Consider the following 19,080-nt stretch of genomic DNA (forward strand, 5'->3'; position numbering starts at 1 on the left):
GAGATTCGTTGTCGATGACACGCACGCGGCTTTTACCCCAGCCGAACTGCAGATCGGGCATGCAGTAAAATAGGTCGCCTTCCTGCATCAACCGCACCACATGGGCTAACGTCCATCGCTGCAGCATCCGACCGCGACAAACAGGCCAGCCGTAACCACCGCCACCACTCTTCTGAACCGTTCATGTTCATGTTTCTCTGGTGCAACGTTGACAGATTTGCCCCCCCCCCCCCCCACACACACGGGATTCGCCGGCATTTTGAATCGAATTGCCCCGCTTAGCGTTCAAGTGCCGTTCGGAGGCAGGCTGTCTCGTAAAAACGCCGTGGCCGTGTCATGCTCAGCACCGGGCGCGGACGCTGCTAGACAAACATGCTTTAAAAGACGTTCACGTCTTGACCCTGACCATGTTTTAAGCAAGCTGGTATGCCAGCTTGTGAAAAAAATATTCAAGACAGACGTACCTTATGATAATCAGGGACTGTACCCTAGGATGGCAAACTAAGAAGTCAATCCAGCATGACGTTGAATTCTAAAGAAAATCATAGTGCTGAAAGTTATTATATCACGATTTGTAAAAGCTGCCCACTGCGTTCACGGCCATTCGCTTCCTCCTAGCGTACGTGTAAAATGTAGACATGGAAACTAGCCCACAGGAGAGCAGCCTGCATGATATAAGCATTTTGTCGCTCTTCATAATAAAATCATTTACACATGCAATAGATAAGCTGGTTGAACGTGATACCATAGCAATGATTTTTCCCTACAATGTCCACTGCTATTCCAATTAAGTATAAATGCAGCAGCCAACACCGTGCAGGAGAGCAAACGGGAAGCCGAATAAAAATATATACAGTGCCCTAGTGAGGCCGCATGAGACCTGCGTCGCCGCCTGCTGACGGCTCTACGAGTGACAAAGGAAGGGGAAGGTGAAGTGCCGTGTGCTGGAGAGACAGGGAAGATAGAGCGAGAGGGAGAGAGAGAGGGGGGAGCGCGAGGCGCCCACTACAAGTACTCCTCGGGGGAGCCGGGCCGGTCGTCGCCGTAGAGCGGCCGGCGGCGCGGCGAGCCCGAGTCCTCCCCGCGGCCAATCTCCTCCTCCAGCATGCGCTGCACCATCGAGTCGGTCGGACTGAGCTCGCTCGCTCGCGCCACGGCCGACCGGCTGCGGGGCTTGGCCGCCGCCCGCTTCGGGGGCGCTGCCGCATCGCGCGACCGCGACTTTTGTACAAACACCCGCTGAGAGGCGCCACGGTCGGTCCGCTCGGCGGCGCCACTGTCGGAAGCGACCGCCTCGCGGCTCACTGCCGCACCGCCAGATGGCAGTAGCGGCGGGCTGAGGTCGGCCGCCTGCCGCTGGGTGGGAGGTATGCGACGCGACACGTCCGCAAGCGAGCCCTCCAGCCGGCCGATGCGCTGGTGCAGCTTCTGCATCTCCAGCTTCAGGTCCACCTTGAAGTCCATCAGGTTGGACAGCAGCTGCTGGAACTCACTCTGCGAGAAGCTGGGTAGCCCAGCCAGCTTGGTCGTGTCCACCACTTCCAGTCGCCTGCTGGCCTCCGCAGGAGGCCGTGCCGGCTCCTCGCCAACGGTCGCCGCCGGCGCCGCCCGCTCAGCCGCCGCCGGCGCCGTCACCTTCGGGCCCCACTTGATCTTGGGCTTCTCCCGCCTGTCCTCGCTCCCAGCGTCACCACCGCTACTGCCGCCGCCGCCGGCGGCGGCGCCACCGCCGCCGCCGCCGCCGCCGCCGCCGCCGCCACCGCCGCCGCCGCCGCCGCCGCTGCTGCTGCCGCTGCCGCCGCCACCGCCGCCGCTGCTGCCACCACTGCCGCCGCTACCGCCGCCCAGCGCGCCCCAGCGAGTGCGCGCTCGCTTGCTAACCGCCTGCTGCTCACCGACCCCGGGCAGCTTCACCGAGGTGAGGATGCCGCCGCCGCCGCCGGACGACGCCGTCGCCGCTGAGTCGCCCACGACGCTGACCACGATGGTCGCGTCGCCGGCAGCGCCACCTAGCGGCTCGGCCTCGCTCCGGGCACCGGCCTCCACGTCCCTGGCGAGGGAAGAGCGTGGAGATGACCGCACTGGCACGGGCGGGGCGGATGGCAGTGTCAGACGCGTCAGTCATAGACGGAAGCAGGTGCGGGACGTCGCCAGCTCGCCGTGATACACTGTTCAGTGACAGGACGGCTTTATTCAAGATTAACGCCGATAGTTCAGGTAGGGTTACGGTTGCAATTACAGGTCGCCGTCGATCAAACATTTATTGTGGTTCTTGTGACCATCGATTGAACTACAGCACGACCAGAATAAACCTACCTAAAAAACCTAAAAATACCTACAGCACGACAAGAAAGCCAGGAACCGCCATTGCCATAGCCATGAACTCCATTCCAATTTCATGCTGCGTTGCTGTGGATTTTTACGGAGACCAATTGCTGGAGATCGTGGAATATTTGCGTCCGCCGCTTCCTCGAGCGGGGTGAACTCGTACCTGAGGCCCGACTGGCTGTTGGTGCGCTCGCTGGACTTTTTGAATCTGGAGAAGATCTTCCTGACCAGGTGGTCCTGACTGATGTCGGGTGGCGGCTCGTTCTTCCGGCGCTCGGCCAGCTCCTTCTCCCGCTTGACATCCGACACCTTCCGGAAGATCAACTGCGGCGACAGAGACGGCCTCTCAGCGGGGACACGTGCAGCGGGTGGTGACAACTGTCTGGCCACCAAATGCTGGCAACACTGTCTAAAATATTCGGCTGCAATCGCAGTACAGGTCAATAACTGACTTGACAATACGAAAACGGACGCTGTGCCCGTCCCGCCTCCACAGGTCACGATCGCAAGCTCTCGGTGTGGGTACTTCAATTGCTCGTCTTTTTCATTCGTACTGCTTGCACTGGTGGGGTGGGGGCAGGTATCGACCCCACTCCAGAAACACTTTTGGAATACCTACAAGACGGCTGACGTTATGCTCCCGATGAGTTCAGCGCGTTATCCCACACCACCTCAAAGGTACTACAAGCTTTGGGTTCGGATCATATCAGATCAGCAATCTAGACAGGTTTAAGCTGGTCCATGTCGGCCCGAGCATTGCTGAAAGCGGCATACGTTCTAATGCATAAAGGAGCGGTTGGACCTATGTCTGGTTGGCGTCTGCTTTTTTCTAGTATTGGCAATACACCATATCTTAACCATCGTATGTGCCATCATAAGTCACTGGCCCAAGTTGACTGATGCTCTCGGTTTTAGTGGCATGCTCTGTAGTAGCGGTAAGTGTAGATGATGTTTATTGTCAGACTTGTGACTTGTGTCGTTCTTTTACATGCGGATGACGGTTGCCCCGTATGGTTGACACAGCTACCAAAGATGCAGCCAGGATGTCTTAATGCAGGGGAGGAGGAGCATCACAGCTGTGGGGGAGCTGATAAGAAAACCAAAGAGCATCGCAACTTTGACTTTTGAGATTTATCTCCTCGACGGCGATGAATCTCACCGCGTTGTTGAATCTGAGGAACAGCTCAGTTTTAGTTTTCTATCAGGAGCTTAAACGGAGTTTTTTTGAAAAAGCTATGAAGTAAAGGGGGTCAACCATCTCCCTCATTGCCGTGCATCCGCCGGCCATTGTCCCGATTTGAAATTTCCCGCGGAGGAAATGCATATTCGCATATATAAACATGCATAACAACATATATAGAAACATATATAAAAAAGAAAAATAAAGAAAAAAAAACATTCACCGTGCGCCAGCACCTTGCATCTATATGCATTCGCCTTTAGACCTGATAATCCCGCTTCCTCATACGCCTTCGCCTTGTGTCGTGGAAGTTCATCATAGGTCAATGACCTATGTTAACAGTGATAAGCAACAAGCATAATAGCTGATCATCATACGTCAAATACCAACAATGCATGGCTATGGTTTGAGTGCACTATAATCACCTACCAAATGCTTCAGTTGCTGATTAATTATAGACCCAGAAAAACGCCCTAGATTGGTTGTTGCGTACAGACCAGAATAAAGGTTGTTAAGACCTAATATGTAAATGACTTAATATGACCTTGATATTTACCTCTTATTGAGAAGCGACCCAGGAAAAGTTTGTTTTAGGAATTGCGTTGGCCATCTAATTACGTTTTCAGTTATCTCTTTATCTTAATCAGTCCCGAAATATCTGGGAGGTGCGCTCCTCCTCATCCGTCAGCTATAAGCTGATGCTGGGCTCCACTAGTGTTTGTGAAGCGAGGGAGGGGAGGGGAGGGGGCTCTTGGTGTGCTTCCTGATTAATGCGGAGATCAATACTGTAGGGGAAACATATGTACCTGTCGGTGCCCACCTTGGGTGTTTCGTGTTGAAAATCATAGAAATTCGATTTTCCGCTCTTTCATATATATCCGGACTACAGATGGACGTCCGGCAGGAGATAGCATATCCTTAAATGATATGTCGTAGTAAACATACATCTGTTCGGAACTGAAAAATCCCTAATTAGCACCAGGGACAGCGTGCGGGTCCCACTGGTCCTCTGCAAACGGAACAGTAAATCACAGCAAAACCCCGCCACAGCCACCTGTAAACCAAGCCACCACCGCCATTTGCGTGCACTCGGGCGCCGGTGCGCCAGTCCGCTAAGTCGGCCCGGCAGCGGGCTCTGGGCCCATTGTTTCGGTGGAATTAGTGGCGGCGCGGCAGGAGCGCGCGCCGCGCAGCGCGCCATCAGAGGGTGGCTGAGAGTGGGCGCGGCGCGGCGGCCGCTCCTCGGCGCCGCTGATGGAACTAATGACCGGCGACGGCCGCCATCTGTCATCGTAAGCCCGCGGCCGCCCCAAAGTGGAGGCGATGGGACGGCGTGGGAGCGGTGGGATGGAGTGGAGGCAGTGGGACGGGGTGGGAGTGGTGGGAGGGGGTGAGAGCGGTGGGACGGGGTGAGAGCGGTGGGACGGGGTGAGAGAGGTGGGATGGAGAAGGGGATTTGGAGCGGAGTGGGAGAGGTGGGACGGAGGGAAGCGGCGGGAAGTGGTGAGAGATGTGGGACGGGATAGGAGAGGTGGGACGGAGTGGAAGCGGTAGGACGGGGTGGGAGAGGTGGGACGGGGTGGAACGGAGTGGGGGGGGGGGTGGGGGGGGGGGGACGGGAGGAGCGGGAGGAGGTGGGAGGGATCAAGAGTGCTGGAGTGGAGTTGTGTGGGAGGTGATGAAAAGGAAGCGGGAGGGCCAAATGGGCGACAGGTGGTGGGAGGGACCAGGAGGGAGAGAGGAAGCGGTAGGAAACAAGTCGATGGAAGGGGACGGGGGTGGGAGCGGCCGGCCCACCTCGTTGGACGCGTTACGCGGCACCGCACTGCCCGCCGGCTCTAATGAAGTCAGCATCACCAGCGCTCTAATGAAGCCGTCCGGGAGAGGTCGGTGCGCGACAGTGGTGGGACGGTGCTTAACATTGAGATTGGCGGACGTGTAAGCCGACGGTGCTTCTGTGCGAAGACCCAGCAGCACGCTGTTCGAGATTGCAGCGGTTCTACTGGGGTAAAGGCGCCACATCCGGGTGAAGCCGCCTTTCCTTTGCGTTGCTAGCCGTCGGAGACCGTCTGGGCACTTATTGCCGCGGGGGGTTATCGATCCCCGGCCCATTTGTAGATAGCATCGCGCTGAAAAGGACTCAAGTCACGCTAAAGGCATCGAACTGGCAGGACACTTTGGCCAGGAGAAAGACGCTTGACACGGCGAAAGTGGATTTGGTTTTGGTTTTGGTTTGGACAGGTTATAGCTCCTTTGCTTATGCGCAGAGATGTAGTATTAAGGAGAGAGATATTCATGGGGGTAATGCCGCGGCTGTCCTGCATTAACCGGAGACTGCGGTGTTTCAGGCACGGGACGCCTCTTCATCCCTGCAATAGGCGGGGCAGTCCTCTCTCCACCCCTGCAGGAGGCGAGGCACTCCTTACTTCCCCCCTGCAGTAGGTGGGGCAGACGCTTTATCACCCCTGCAGCAGGTAGGGCTGTCCCTTCTTCACCCCTGCAGTAGGCGAGACAGGCCTTTCTTCACCCCTGCAGCTGGTGGGGCAGTCTATTCTTCACCCCTGCAGTAGGCGAGGCAGTCCCCTCTACACCCCTGCAGCAGGCGGGGAAGTCCCCTCTACACCCCTGCAGGAGGCGGGGCAGTCCCTTCTCCACCCCTGCAGTAGGCGAGGCAGCCCCCTCTCCACCCTGGCAGGAGGCGGGGCAGTCTCTTCTCCACCCCTGCAGTAGGCGAGGCAGGCATTTCTTCACCCCTGCAGCTGGTGGGACAGCTCCTTTCCACCCCTGCAGTAGGCGAGGCAGGTCTTTCTTCACCCCTGCAGTAGGTGGGGAAGTCCCTTTTCCGCCCCTGCAGCAGGCGGGACAGTCCCTTCTCCACCCCTGCAGCAGGCGGGGAAGGCCCGCCCCGTCTGGTGACTGCTGTCAGGCGCAGGTGTGGAGAGGCATGCAGTGGCATGGGACTCAAACGTACAGGACGAGGTGGTGAATAACACAAACGAGAACGAAATGGGGCTTTTCATTTTAACATGAGTCACGCATCACTTGTCAGGATTATACGCTGGCAAGACATGTCAACACACTTTTCGTGGCTTCAGAACGTATCTAAGGCATCTGGTTCGTTACCGACTTTTACAACTTTGGCTGTTGTATTACTCTGAATAAAACAGTACCCATTAGCTGTTAATCCCTTATTCAAAGTGCGGTAATGTCAATAAAGGTTACTGAACGGCGGACTTAAGAGGTTATCACTCACAATTCTGCAGTCGCTCAGCCTAGGTCGTTATTTTGACCTGATTCTAGGCGATAGCGTTTCACCTGATTTCTCCAGTTTTGCCCTCCCTTAGCCGGAAGCTTTGGGTGTGCATTGTTGACGCGTTTCTCGGAATCTACCTGCTATGTATTTGCAAAGCGAGGACATCAGCGAATAAGGAGAAAGGACAAGTCCTATCCAACAAGCTATGAAATTTATTTCTTATTTTTTTCCTTCTTATTTTTCTTTTGGTTTCTTTCTTTCTTATTTTATTCTTTCTTTTTCTTTCTTAACAACGTTATGCAGAACAATCCTTCAGTTTTCCTTGCCAAGCACAACTAATGCAAACAAGGTTTAAACGTGTAATTTGTGTGATGCGACTAGCACATTGCGCTATAACATGATAATAGCCATGCCGCTCCGTAAGAGAACTACGCAGTATGTGCATCTCATGTCAAGTCAGGAGACAAAGCGGTGCTGAAATATCACAGCGTAAAAGGCTGCGAATGATAAAACGAGACGTTTCAACAATCAGGAGGAAATTTAAGCTTTTTGCGTAGCTATCTCAGCGTAGGACCCCTGAGAGGGGCCGACTGTACCGCAAACGGATATAGACGCAAGGTAAATGGTCCTCGTGAAAATAAATGCCACGCATACAGGCAGAATGGAAATGCATCGGTTGTCAGTTCACGCCGTGGCTGTGAGGTGCTCGGTATTCGGTTTATCTCGCCTGATCCAGCGGATTTGATGACGTACTCCTACCGCGAACAATCGGCGTTTAGCGGCACATTCATGTCACGTTATCATCGCGTCACACGCCTAACTCTGCACCATGCATGCTTCGTATGCCGTAAATGCCAACAGCATCCTTGCATTCGCGATCGGTTTGAGGGCAGGCTGTCACGCCCCGGCCTTCGTCGGTCCTCGGTTTTACGGCGGTCACCGTTGAAATGGGTGTTCGCCTGCAGCTGACGCGATGTCGGATAACTTAACACCACATGCTTCACCATACCCGGTTGCCTGCGCCATGCGCCAATTCGATGCCGAAAGTAGCTTAAAGTATAAAGCATCTTACTCGGTGTCGGAGGTTGTAGGTGAGCACCAGATTCCTGGCGAAGGAGTTGGCGAAGGCGTGGTAGAAGTCGAGCACCTCCAGCAGCTTGTCCCGCTTGATGGTGTGCAGGTCGCAGTAGGTGAGCGCGCGCACGTTGGCCGCCGCCTGACCCACGCTCGGGTCCTTCCAGAACGTATCGCCAAAGACGTCCCCCTGACCTGGAGACGACAGAGAGGGGTGAGAGGGTGCCCTGGACGACCGAGTCGGAAGGTGTGCAGGTGTGTGGCCTGCCGGCCCGACGACATGGGGAGGGGGAGGGGGGCAGAGAACGTCCCGATCTGGGCACTGCATGGGACGGTGTTTACGATCTTTGGCTTGATGTCAGGACGGAAGGGCTAGAATGCCGGTCTCGTGCCGGTCAGGCCTCGCCAAAGAGTTACGTGAGCCCATCAATATGAGGCATCCTCATGACAATGCGGCAGCCGCACACCACACGGCAACAGCACAACAGAACAACGACAACATCAGCACATCAGCACATCACACAAAACGAAATGCCTCGTTTTCCGAAGTCGAACTGTGCATAAAAACGCATCCCTGCAATTCGTTCACAGGGTGTCTCGTTTTGCTACTGTTCGCGAGTTATTGGTTCCGCCACGGCCCGCAAAGCCTGCAATGTTTTCCGTCTACCACGTCAATTCCCTGCTGTGTTCTGTGTCGACACACAGAGCTGCACTCGGGCCCTCAGCCCGATAAGGAACTTTGAGACACCAAACAAACCGATTTTTAGCGGCATATTCATGTGCAACTGTGCATGCAGCTGTGTCTGCAAGCTGCGAGGTAACATTTAATGCTAATCCACACCATTCCCATGAAGAAATGGGCTAATTTGAGTCATTCTTCACCGACTACCCTTCAGTCCACGGCGGTCGGACAACAGCCTAGCCTCCGTATCATATTTCTCCCAGTCGGCTGACGAGACGAGTGTCACGTGGCCTGAGGACGGCCCCCGTCTCATGCGCCAGCCGGCGGCGGCGGCCCGCCCGTGGCCGGTGGTGAGCGTCGAGGGCGGTCCCGACACCGGCGACGGCACGGGCCGACCCGCCCCGGCCAGCTTCCGGCTCCCCTAGACACGGCTGCAGGAGACGTGACGTCACAGAAGCATCACTGACGGCCGGTGCGACTCGCGAGTAGACAGAGAATCGCAGCAATGCCAGTCGACGTATTGGGGCGGGGTCTGCAAGGGCCTATGACGCTTTATGTCTCTCAGCGCCGTGATCAGCAGGGTTATCTCCAGGTCTTCCAAAGCCGTGATCAGCAGGGTTATCTCTGGGTCTTCCAAGGCCGTGATCAGCAGGGTTTCCTCCAAGTGTTCCAAAGCTGTGATCAGCAGGGTTATCTCCAAGTCTTTCAAATCTCTGATCAGTAGGGTTATCTTCAAGTCTTTCAAAGCCGTGATCAGCAGGGCTGTCTACAAGTCTTTCAAAGCCGTGATCAGCAGGGCTATCTCCAGGTCTTCCAAAGCCGTGATCAGTATGGTTATCTCCAAGTCTTCCAAAGCCGTGATCAGCAGGATTATCTCCAAGTCTTTCAAAGCCCTGATCAGCAGGGCTGTCTCGCAGTCTCCCAAAGCCGTGGTCAGCAGGGCCGTCTCTCAGCCTCCCAGCGCTGTGGTCAGCAGGGCCGTCTCCCAGCCTCCCAGCGCCGTGATCAGCAGGGTTGTCTCCCGGTCTCCCAGCGCCGTGAGCAGCAGGGCCGTATCCAAGCCTCCAAGCGCCGCGATAAGAAACACACACTGCATCCCATCATGATCAGTGATCCATCAGACAACAAGTGGTAGGCATGAACACTGTCCTGGACAGATGCCACGATGCGAGACAAATTTATGCGTTTCGAGGCTGTACAGTGCATGCATCCGCGACATTGACCTATCTATTAATAGACAAGTCAATGAGTGGGGAGCCTTTGCCGTCTTCGAAGGAATGGAGACCGTAATTTGGGGCGGAGAGAAGAAAGTCGATGGTTAAACATTGTGACTATCAAAATAGAAACCTCTTGGGTTCGTGAAAACTGGTCTTCTTTTTAAAACCCCTTAGGAGATTTCCGTTGCAGCTATTTTGCAACACGCGGTAACTAGTTCAGATAAATTCTTTATTACAATCGAATTACAATGACTCGAGATCCTTTACGGTCTTTTCACCTTACCAAGCCTACTGCACGCGGCGTCTAAGCTCTATGTGTCACCACTACCACCAGGAGGCCCAGGAGCCCCGAACATGACGAATTTGGGCCGTCTTCAGCTCCCTCTGACACTCCGAAACATTTCTGCTTACATTTCCACTCATGGGTGTCTCATAAACATCTTTCTACAAAGCGAAATTTTGCGCGCATCACGTGCAACAAGACAGCCAGCTAGACACACCTTGTACAAGCAGAATATTGTCAACATCGTTCAGTGAAGCGAGCTAGCTGTACTCTCCCGACCCGATCAACTGCATGTGCCTGAAGATGAACGAGGCGTCAGTTGATCACATACAGCGCACGCGCACGCCTGGCAGTCGCATCGCTTGGTGCGCTGGTGGATCTTTTTGTTATTTTGCCCCTCCGGAAGAAGCTCAGAGAAGGTTATGATAATAAACGGAGCGTAGGCGTGTTCAACAGCGCCTGACATGCCCGACGTCAGTCAGCCGGTCTGTTGTTTGCCTTCACCGGGCGGTGACGCCCGGATAGCTGTAAAGCTGAGAACACCTGCTACCAGTGACTCCCATCAGCATCCCCTTCCCCTCCTTCCATCTCTTTCCCCTCTCTCCCCCGTTTTCTTTGTTCCTCCCTTTCTCGCTCCTCCCGGTCCTTCTTACCTCTCTCCCTCTCTGCCCCCCCCCCCCCCCCCTCTCTCTCTCTCCCTCCCTCTCTCTCTCTCTCTCTCTTCTTCTCTCTCTCTCCCTGCTTTTTGTCCTCCTTTCCTCCCTTTCCTCCTTTCCTCCCTTCCTCTTTTCCTCCCTTCCTCCTTTCCTCCCTTTCTCCCTACCTATCTTCCTCCCTTTCTGCCTTCCTGCCTTCCTGCCTTCCTCCCCTTCCTCACTTCCTTGCTTCCTTCCCTTTATCTCCCCCCCTTGCGCGGCGTGGAGTCGCTACCAGCCTCCCCTGCATCTCCCTCTCAGGCGGCGCCCACCTGTGCTGTGACTGCACGATCAATACCTTAACGGGCAAACAAACAACTCGCCAATTTGGGTCAAGTTGGGCGCCGTGAAAGTCAGGCTGGAAACATCGGGAATTATTTAGGTGGCGAAGGCAAAATCCACACTCAAGGTCGCCACTGTGGACACAACGAAAAGTTCAGCACGTAGTGTTTGGAACTTCCGAGACCGGCATTTCCTGGAAGAGGAAAAAGAACCAGGACTCTGAGCTAGAGGAGCAAACAGGGCACCCGTTTTTACAGAAAAAACCTGAGGCTTAACCACAGTAGAGCAGGCAACTAGAATAATCGCGTCGTGCCTGGTTTTACATTTACAAACATTTAATCAGGGTGCACAACGAATAAACGTTTTCATTTGGAGACGACAGCCAGATGTTGGACCAAAAAACGGCCGGATGAAGACCAGAGGTATGCAAAAAGTTTGCGCCGCAGGTGGTACATGTTTCTGGGAGCTCTATATGTACCACACAACATGATTTATATTTCACATGGGTTTTATGGTGTTATTATAACACCTCTGATCACGGAGTCTAGAATCTGCGAGACAAGCTGTTCCAAATCCAAAATCCGTTTATTGTCAGTGGCAAGTACTTGAATGCCATCGGAAAATTGCACATCGCTCTCAATCACCGTCATCAAACACCGACGATAACATCGCCTGCAAAGATGGCAAAGACGCACCGGGGGGCTCGACCGTGACGCACAGCCGGCATGACTGAACCCAGTTCTGACTTTACCCAGACATGACTGAAACCCAGTTCCCACGATCGGGGCACATAACTCAACTCCCCGTGCCCCCATCACGTGACTTGAGGCTTTGACAGCCGCCGGCGCCGCCGGGCCCGCCCACCGGTCCCCGCCGTTATACAGCCGGTGGCGTGACGAGGCCCCGGTCCGCCTCCGCGCGGGCTGCGGCGTCCGCCCGGGGCGTCCGCATGCGAGGCGGCACCCGATCATGGCAAGGCACCAGGCGGCGCCGGCGCCAGTTTTCGCCGCCCCGTCGGCACCCGTGAACGGAGAGTGGAGCGCCAGCTATTATCGACCACGCCAGGCCGCGGCCGCGCCACCGACCAAGCCGCCGGCCGACGGATCCGCAGGGGTGGAGAAACGCTGCCAACGGAACGGGATCCGTGGAGGAACGCTCCGGACGAAGGGATCCGCATCGGTGGAGGAGCACTCCGGACGAAAGAGATCCGAACCGGCGGAGGAGCGCTCCGGACGAAAGAGATCCGAACCAGCGGAGGAGCGCTCCGGACGAAAGAGATCCGAACCCATGGAGGAATGCTTCTTACGAAAGAGACCCGAACCGGTGGAGGAGCGCTCCGGACGGAAGAGATCCGAACCCATGGGAATGCTCGGGCGAAAGAGATCCGAACCCATGGAGGAATGCTCCGGACGAAAGAGATCCAAACCGGCGGAGGAATGCTTTGGACGAAAGAGGTCCGAACCGATGGAGGTAGCGCTCCGGACGAAAGAGATCCGAACCGGCGGAGAAGCGCTCCGGACGAAAGAGATCCGGACCGGCGGAGGGGCGCTCCGGACGAGACGCCTCCGTGGAGGAATGCTTCGAACCAGTCATCAGAACCGGCGGATGAAAGGTTCCGAAAAAAAACATCCGGGATGATGGTGGCACGCTCGGAGAGAGAGAGAGACGCAGGATCGAGCGCCGCACAGCACTGTGGCCCAGCGTCACCGCCTGTCGGGCCGCCTGCTCGGCCTCTGCCGGAAGCCCCAGTCGCACACCGCCATGACTGGTGACGGTCTGCTGAGGTAAAGCCGATGGTATCGGCTGACTCGGCCGGGCCTTTGGTCGCTCCGGACAGATCGCGCCTGCAATAAAATGCAGATGACGTCGAGGGTGTGACGCTGGTCGACGACTCCACGCCGCAGAAACCCGCTCGCCTTCGTCCGACCCCGACCGCCCCGGCAAAATGAAACAGCGCGGAAGCTCGCCACTGCCCAAATGAACGCCGCAAAATACAATAACTGAAGGCATGGATTGCCGCCCGTGAGTGAGCCGGGAACGTGAAGCGGTTGCGTGTGTCCGGCGATGGGGGGTGTTGCGCAGGAGCCAGATTCCAGATGGCCAAAGATTGCGGTCCAGGATGAGGAGTCGCAAGGTCTACAGGCAAAGGCTCTACCCGTAGCTGCGTCGATCGCCGTATCTGACTGCCGTCCACCCGGCGGGGGTGACGTCTCAGGGCGGCCGACGTCCGAAGTCCGGTGGGTTTGCCCGAGGCCCGGTCTGCCCGAGGCCTGGTCTGCCTGAGGCCGTGTCTGCCCGAGGCCTGGTTCGCCCGAGGCCGGGTCTGTCTGAGACCGGGTCTGTCCCAGGCCATATCTGCCCGAGGTCGGGTCTGTCCGAGGCCGGGTCCGTCCGAGACCGTGTCTGCCCGAGGCCGGCTCTGCCCGAGGCCGGGTCCGTCCGAGGCCGGGTCTGTCTGAGGCCGGATCTGTCCAAGGCCGTATCTGCCCGAGGTCAGGTCTGTCCGAGGCCGGGTTTGTCCGGGGCCGGGTCTGCCCGAGGCCGGGTTTGCCCTAGGTCAGGTCCGCCCGAGTTCCGGCTTACTACAGAGTGTCGGGGCGCTATCTCGCCCGGCCACCATAACCGGAGCTGGCCACGCGCCTGCAGCAGGACGAGCACCAAGCCCGCACACCCGTCCGCGGCAGGACGAGCGCCAGGCTCGCGAACCCATCCGCGGCAGGACGAGCGCCAGGCTCGCCCGCCCGTCCGCGGCAGGACGAGCGCCAAGCTCGCCCGCTCGTCCGCGGCAGGACGAGCGCTTAGCTTGCCCACCCGTTCGCGGTAGGATGAGCGCCGAGTTCGCCTGCTCGTTCACGGCCTCGTCACAGTCGCTAGCGAGACTGGGTTCCGCGCGGATGGACGAGCGCCAAGCTCGTCCGCCCCTCCGCGGCCTCGTCACAGTCGCTAGCGAGGCTGGGTCCCGCGCGGATGGACGAGCGCCGAGCTCGCCCGTCCGTCCGCGGCCTCGCCACAGTCGCTAGCGAGGCTGGGTCCCCGCGCGGATGGACGAGCGCCAAGCTCGTCCGCCCCTCCGCGGCCTCGTCACAGTCGCTAGCGAGGCTGGGTCCCGCGCGGATGGACGAGCGCCGAGCTCGCCCGTCCGTCCGCGGCCTCGCCACAGTCGCTAGCGAGGCTGGGTCCCGCGCGGATGGACGAGCGCCGAGCTCGCCCGTCCGTCCGCGGCCTCGCCACAGTCGCTAGCGAGGCTGGGTCCCGCGCGGATGGACGAGCGCCGAGCTCGCCCGTCCGTCCGCGGCCTCGCCACAGTCGCTGGCGAGGCTGGGTCCCGCGCGGATGGACGAGCGCCGAGCTCGCCCGTCCGTCCGCGGCCTCGCCACAGTCGCTGGCGAGGCTGGGTCCCGCGCGGATGGACGAGCGCCGAGCTCGCCCGTCCGTCCGCGGCCTCGCCACAGTCGCTGGCGAGGCTGGGTTCCGCGCGGATGGACGAGCGCCGAGCTCGCCCGTCCGTCTGCGGCCTCGCCACAGCCGCTGGCGAGGCTGGGTCCCGCGCGGATGGACGAGCGCCGAGCTCGCCCGTCCGTCCGCGGCCTCGCCACAGTCGCTGGCGAGGCTGGGTCCCGCGCGGATGGACGAGCGCCGAGCTCGCCGTCCGTCCGCGGCCTCGCCACAGTCGCTGGCGAGGCTGGGTCCCGGGCGGACGTCAAGCTGTGTGGCTTCAACACGTACCGCGACGGGGCACATCGGTGCAGGCCTCCAGTGGCCAGACGGGGCCCGTGTCAGACCGGACTCAGGTCGAGCCCCGGTTTGTTGGACTCTTATCAGAGAAACGCGGGTTCACTTCACATGTCTATCCGGCTGGCGCCCCACACCCACCAATGTTAAAGCATGGATTCAGACCCAGAGTCAGACCCAGAATCACGCCCAAATGAAAGCTCTAATCAGATGCGGACTATGAAGTCTGGTAACCAGAGATACACCGTCATAACCAGACTCAGTCCAGAGTGAGTAAGGGATCCACCTGTCGCACAACACGTGAGGCTTGCAAGCTTCTCCCCCGCACTGCCATAGCGCCGGCTGCTGCTGAAATTTTACTGTGTGCTGATGTATTCTATTCCACTCGCTAATGCCACGTCTATGAAATGCAAAATCAGCCTTGAAGTGCGACGCCAGACACCGGGAATCAAACCCGGAATCGGGCCCAAGGACTCAGCGACTGGCTCACCCGAGGAATGAGACCTGCGTCGGGCCGCGACGGTATCATGACAACGGAGAACTCGCCAAAATGGATGTCCGCACCTCATTCGCGGCTTACGAAGCAGCTCGGGCGCCTGCGGCTGCATACCAATGGACCGGTTCACTGCACTGTTTTCTCTAGGCTGCTCTCCAGGGGCACGACATCTCGCAGCGGGTGCCCGCCGGCCACGCCTGAGCTCCGCTTTAGCACACGCTGAAGATGAGCTGAGCGCAGAAAATGCGGGCACGGATGCCTTTCGCTCACACTCGGGTCTGCTGATATCTGATGATCTTCACAAGAGCGCAACGTGGCAGCGGTTACATCTGAATCAACACAAATTAAGCAAAGATAATCACATCTACCAGCACAACTCTCACACAGTCTTGTAAACTCCGTCATCCCATGCGAACCCTCTTGCACAACATCTCTGCGCACACCCACTGCACCAGTAAGGCGTTCCCTTAGTGCGTGCGAGGGAGAGGGGACAGGAGCGGGAGGACCGGCGCCACCCACCGAGAATGGCGACCACCTCGTCGTCCTGGATGACCTCGAGCGAGCCAGACACGATGTAGCAGAGCGTGTCGATGCTCTCGCCGGTGTGGAAGAGCATGTCGCCGGGCGCGCTGTGCGACATGTTGAAGTGCACGGCCAGCGCGCGCAGGCAGCCGTCCGACGCCAGCCGGAACGCAGGGTGCTCGTTGAAGACCTTGCGGTTCAGATGCACGCAAATGTCGGCCCGCATGTCCTTCGGGCAGTAGTTGAGCACCTGGTGACATCAGCAGAGGGTCACGTGACGGCCGGCGGAGGTCAGGCGGCGGCCAATCAGCGGCGGTGGTGATTACGTTGGAGCCGTTCGGTCCCGAGCGGGCCGGAGGGGCCCGTGCCGGTGGCGCCAGCAGGGCCACCAGACAGCTGACCGGGCGGCCAGTGACGACCGACGGCGGCCCAGACGGCACTCGGTCAGCAATCGCAGTCACGAACGGCTCGTTACGCGGCAACGGCACAGGGCCACGATCGAGGCCGAGCCCTCCCCGGCGGCAGGCTGAGGCGCTCGTGATGACGCCGACTAGCGACAGAGTGAGTCACTCGCCATCTGACTCACCACTGACTCGCTCGTCGCTCGTCGGGGCGTGCGGCATGAGCTGTTGCCACGAGTGAGTTTTTGACGACCGTAAGTCAGTATTAACCCGCAGAGATTTTCAAAAATCACCGACCTCAGTGATGCGGCGAGCCACCACCATGTGACGGCACAGCAAAACAGCATCAACTGTCTCGCCGCCAACGCCACGTCAAGCTTGACGCTACACTGAGTCAGTGTCAGGCACACACGTGCTGCATGCACAATCATGCACGCTACCGCGCTAATAACGCTGCCACCCATGCAATATTTGCGGAGCGAACAACTGGATGTCTCAACAAATATTGCGTCACTGCAAACGATCCACGTAAGATTTACTCGGTCGAAGTCAATCTAGCTCTGGTAACCAAACACCACAGCTGATTACTTCGTTTGGTGTGTGTCATTGGGGCTTTACGACGCACTCAGCTGCTGAGGCTATGTGGCGTCGCCTGCCTCTCACCCTGGCAGGAAGGGCGGGCACGCGGGGAATCGAACCCCGTACCTCTGGTTTCCCAGACGCGTAGTGGTTAACGCAGACACGTTAACCACTGCACTACCGGCACTCCCACTTAGTTTGGTTAAACAAAAGCTTAAGACGACTTCCGTGCACAGTGTGGTTGCATGACACACGTTGTGTTTGCTACGGAATGATTCGGCCCAGCCCTGGAGGCAAATACAGCAAAGAGGTTTTTATTGCGGGGTACCCACTCTTTGAGGACGGATTAGATGCGGTATTTTACCTTCCACAGCGTAAATACATTTCGGTTTGAGTAACCAGGCTTGTTCAGGGCCGAAGTTGATCTAAAGTGAGATCAATCTCTTAAAAATGAGTAGTATGAGTGTTTCCAGAAGTGCACTGGTTTCACCGTGCGTCTAGCAAACCAGCGATATGGAGATGGACTTCCTGCGCCGCCGGCCCTCCTGCCCGGATGAGAGGCTGGCGACGTCATGTACGCCAATAGCCGCTGAGTGCGTCTTTAAGCCCCAATGACCCTGCAGTACGTGTCAAACGGTACCGCATCTTCCCTGCGCACAGGTACTGCGGGCAGGGTGCACATGCCTTAGCCTTGCACGACGCGAAACAAAGCCCTGCGCAATTATGACAGCGGTAATCAGAAAACCTTTCAAAACGTGTTTGAATTGAAATGCCACTGCTTGGATGGTACATTCAAAGCAGGCAAAGGTGATGAGTATGATAGCATTTACGTTTACCCCAATGCCACTAATGCAAAACGCTCTTAATGCAATTCCGGACATAAAAGGGGATTCAACTCACAAAGCTTGAACCGTGATGAGCCAAGCTCGAACGCATTGTGAGTCGATAGAGACGAGTGCCGCATTATTTGTGTCGTTACAACCAGATGTTCAACATCCAACATGCCCACACGGGGAGCGTGCCAGTGCGCATGAACCGAGAATAACGACCCGAACTGCATGCAGGTGAAGTTGTAACGCTTCTCGTGGGCCGGGACCGAAGCCCTTGCACAGCGGTCCTCGCATGACGCCATGTAGGACTCCTGGGATCTGGCGGTATCCTTTCGGGCCTGAGCGTCATCGCAGGCTGTGCCTACCTCTGTGCAGGGTCACTAGTGTTGGCAAGATGGGGAGCAGCGCGACGCTGTGCGATGCCGCTGTGTCATTAGCTAAGCACAATGCCGCGGCTGGGCGTGAACACAGTTTGGAGTGTGTAAGCCGGCGTCGAAATAATGTCGCGTGGCACCCGCGATGAGCTATTCAGTGCGTTTGACAATACTGTATAGAAGCTATTTGTTATTAATGGACGAGACAGCTGGTGCATACGTCGCCTGCCACGAGCGCTTGCAGCGAAACCTGCATGGTTTTGTCGCAGCGGATTTGGGCCGACTCGAGCTACGTTAACAAGCTGCTGTGTAGCACTGACTGCAGCGGACAAATAGAGTGCATCGCCTACAGCAAAGTTAGTCATACGGCTCTCCAACCTGAACAGATCAACGAATAGACACCGAACACCCATGGCATGTACACCAAGTGCATAGATCGTTCCATGTTAAAGCACCAGGATCTGCTCGGGTAGCGCTCCAAGCGGCTCAGAAAGACTCGTCAAAGAAACGTTACATGTTCGCGTGAGATGGGTAGCAATGTGGGATTGCAACCGCGTGGAGATAGCTGCGTGGGGAGAATTCCAGAGCGAAGCAGGCAAGAAACATTGTAGAAAGGTGGTGTTGAGAGAGGAAGAATGTGTATCGGAGCGAAAACGGTGAGATTACTTCCGAGCAGAGTAAGATGACTAACGACAAGCGTGTCCCAAAATGATTACTGGTTACAGGAATAGTACGGCAATGCGATGAAGGCATTGAGGGAGGAGAGGGATCCCATCCGTGGTGTCTAGTACGCTGGCCGCAAGATCGCCAAAGACGCATCAAAGGCGTTTACCAACTGCAGGCTGTCGGCAGAGCCCGCCCGAAGGCCACTGCTTGAAACAAAAGGGGCAGGTGCGCGCAAGCTGAGGAATACCAGAACACATGTCATAGCGCAAGCCATGTGAGAAAGGTTGCGAAACCGGTGGCAATACTGCAATCGAAATATAAACTTCATGACAAAATTTCCTCCGAATCCCGCGGGAATACCGATGCGTTCCGTTTGGCGGAACGCAAAATTCAGACTAGATGTCAATCGTAAGCTACAGTAACACGTCGTGTCCAGCCCATTGCAGAGCAATACAGAGGACTTGACCTGCCTCTGAGGTACGAGGC

General features: G+C 57.2%; 1 protein-coding gene across 1 annotated transcript in view; it reads right to left on the minus strand.

Annotated features, from left to right (window-relative positions):
* Window positions 1–237: 237 nt before the first annotated feature.
* The window catches only part of LOC119094580 (potassium voltage-gated channel protein eag), a 31,171-nt gene continuing 12,328 nt past the window's right edge, over window positions 238–19,080 (minus strand). Inside the window, exons 5-9 of the mRNA XM_037217643.1 lie at window positions 15,742–15,994; window positions 7,834–8,030; window positions 2,492–2,652; window positions 1,882–2,050; window positions 238–1,611 (exon numbers count right to left, since the gene is read on the minus strand). Coding sequence (XP_037073538.1) covers window positions 1,006–1,611; window positions 1,882–2,050; window positions 2,492–2,652; window positions 7,834–8,030; window positions 15,742–15,994 — 1,386 coding nt within the window. The 3' untranslated portion in view covers window positions 238–1,005. The remainder of the gene's footprint in view (window positions 1,612–1,881; window positions 2,051–2,491; window positions 2,653–7,833; window positions 8,031–15,741; window positions 15,995–19,080) is intronic.

This window comes from Pollicipes pollicipes, unplaced genomic scaffold (genome assembly GCF_011947565.3).
Source record: "Pollicipes pollicipes isolate AB1234 unplaced genomic scaffold, Ppol_2.1 Scaffold_4002;HRSCAF=4701_pilon_pilon_pilon, whole genome shotgun sequence".
In the NCBI taxonomy this organism is placed as follows: domain Eukaryota; kingdom Metazoa; phylum Arthropoda; class Thecostraca; order Pollicipedomorpha; family Pollicipedidae; genus Pollicipes; species Pollicipes pollicipes.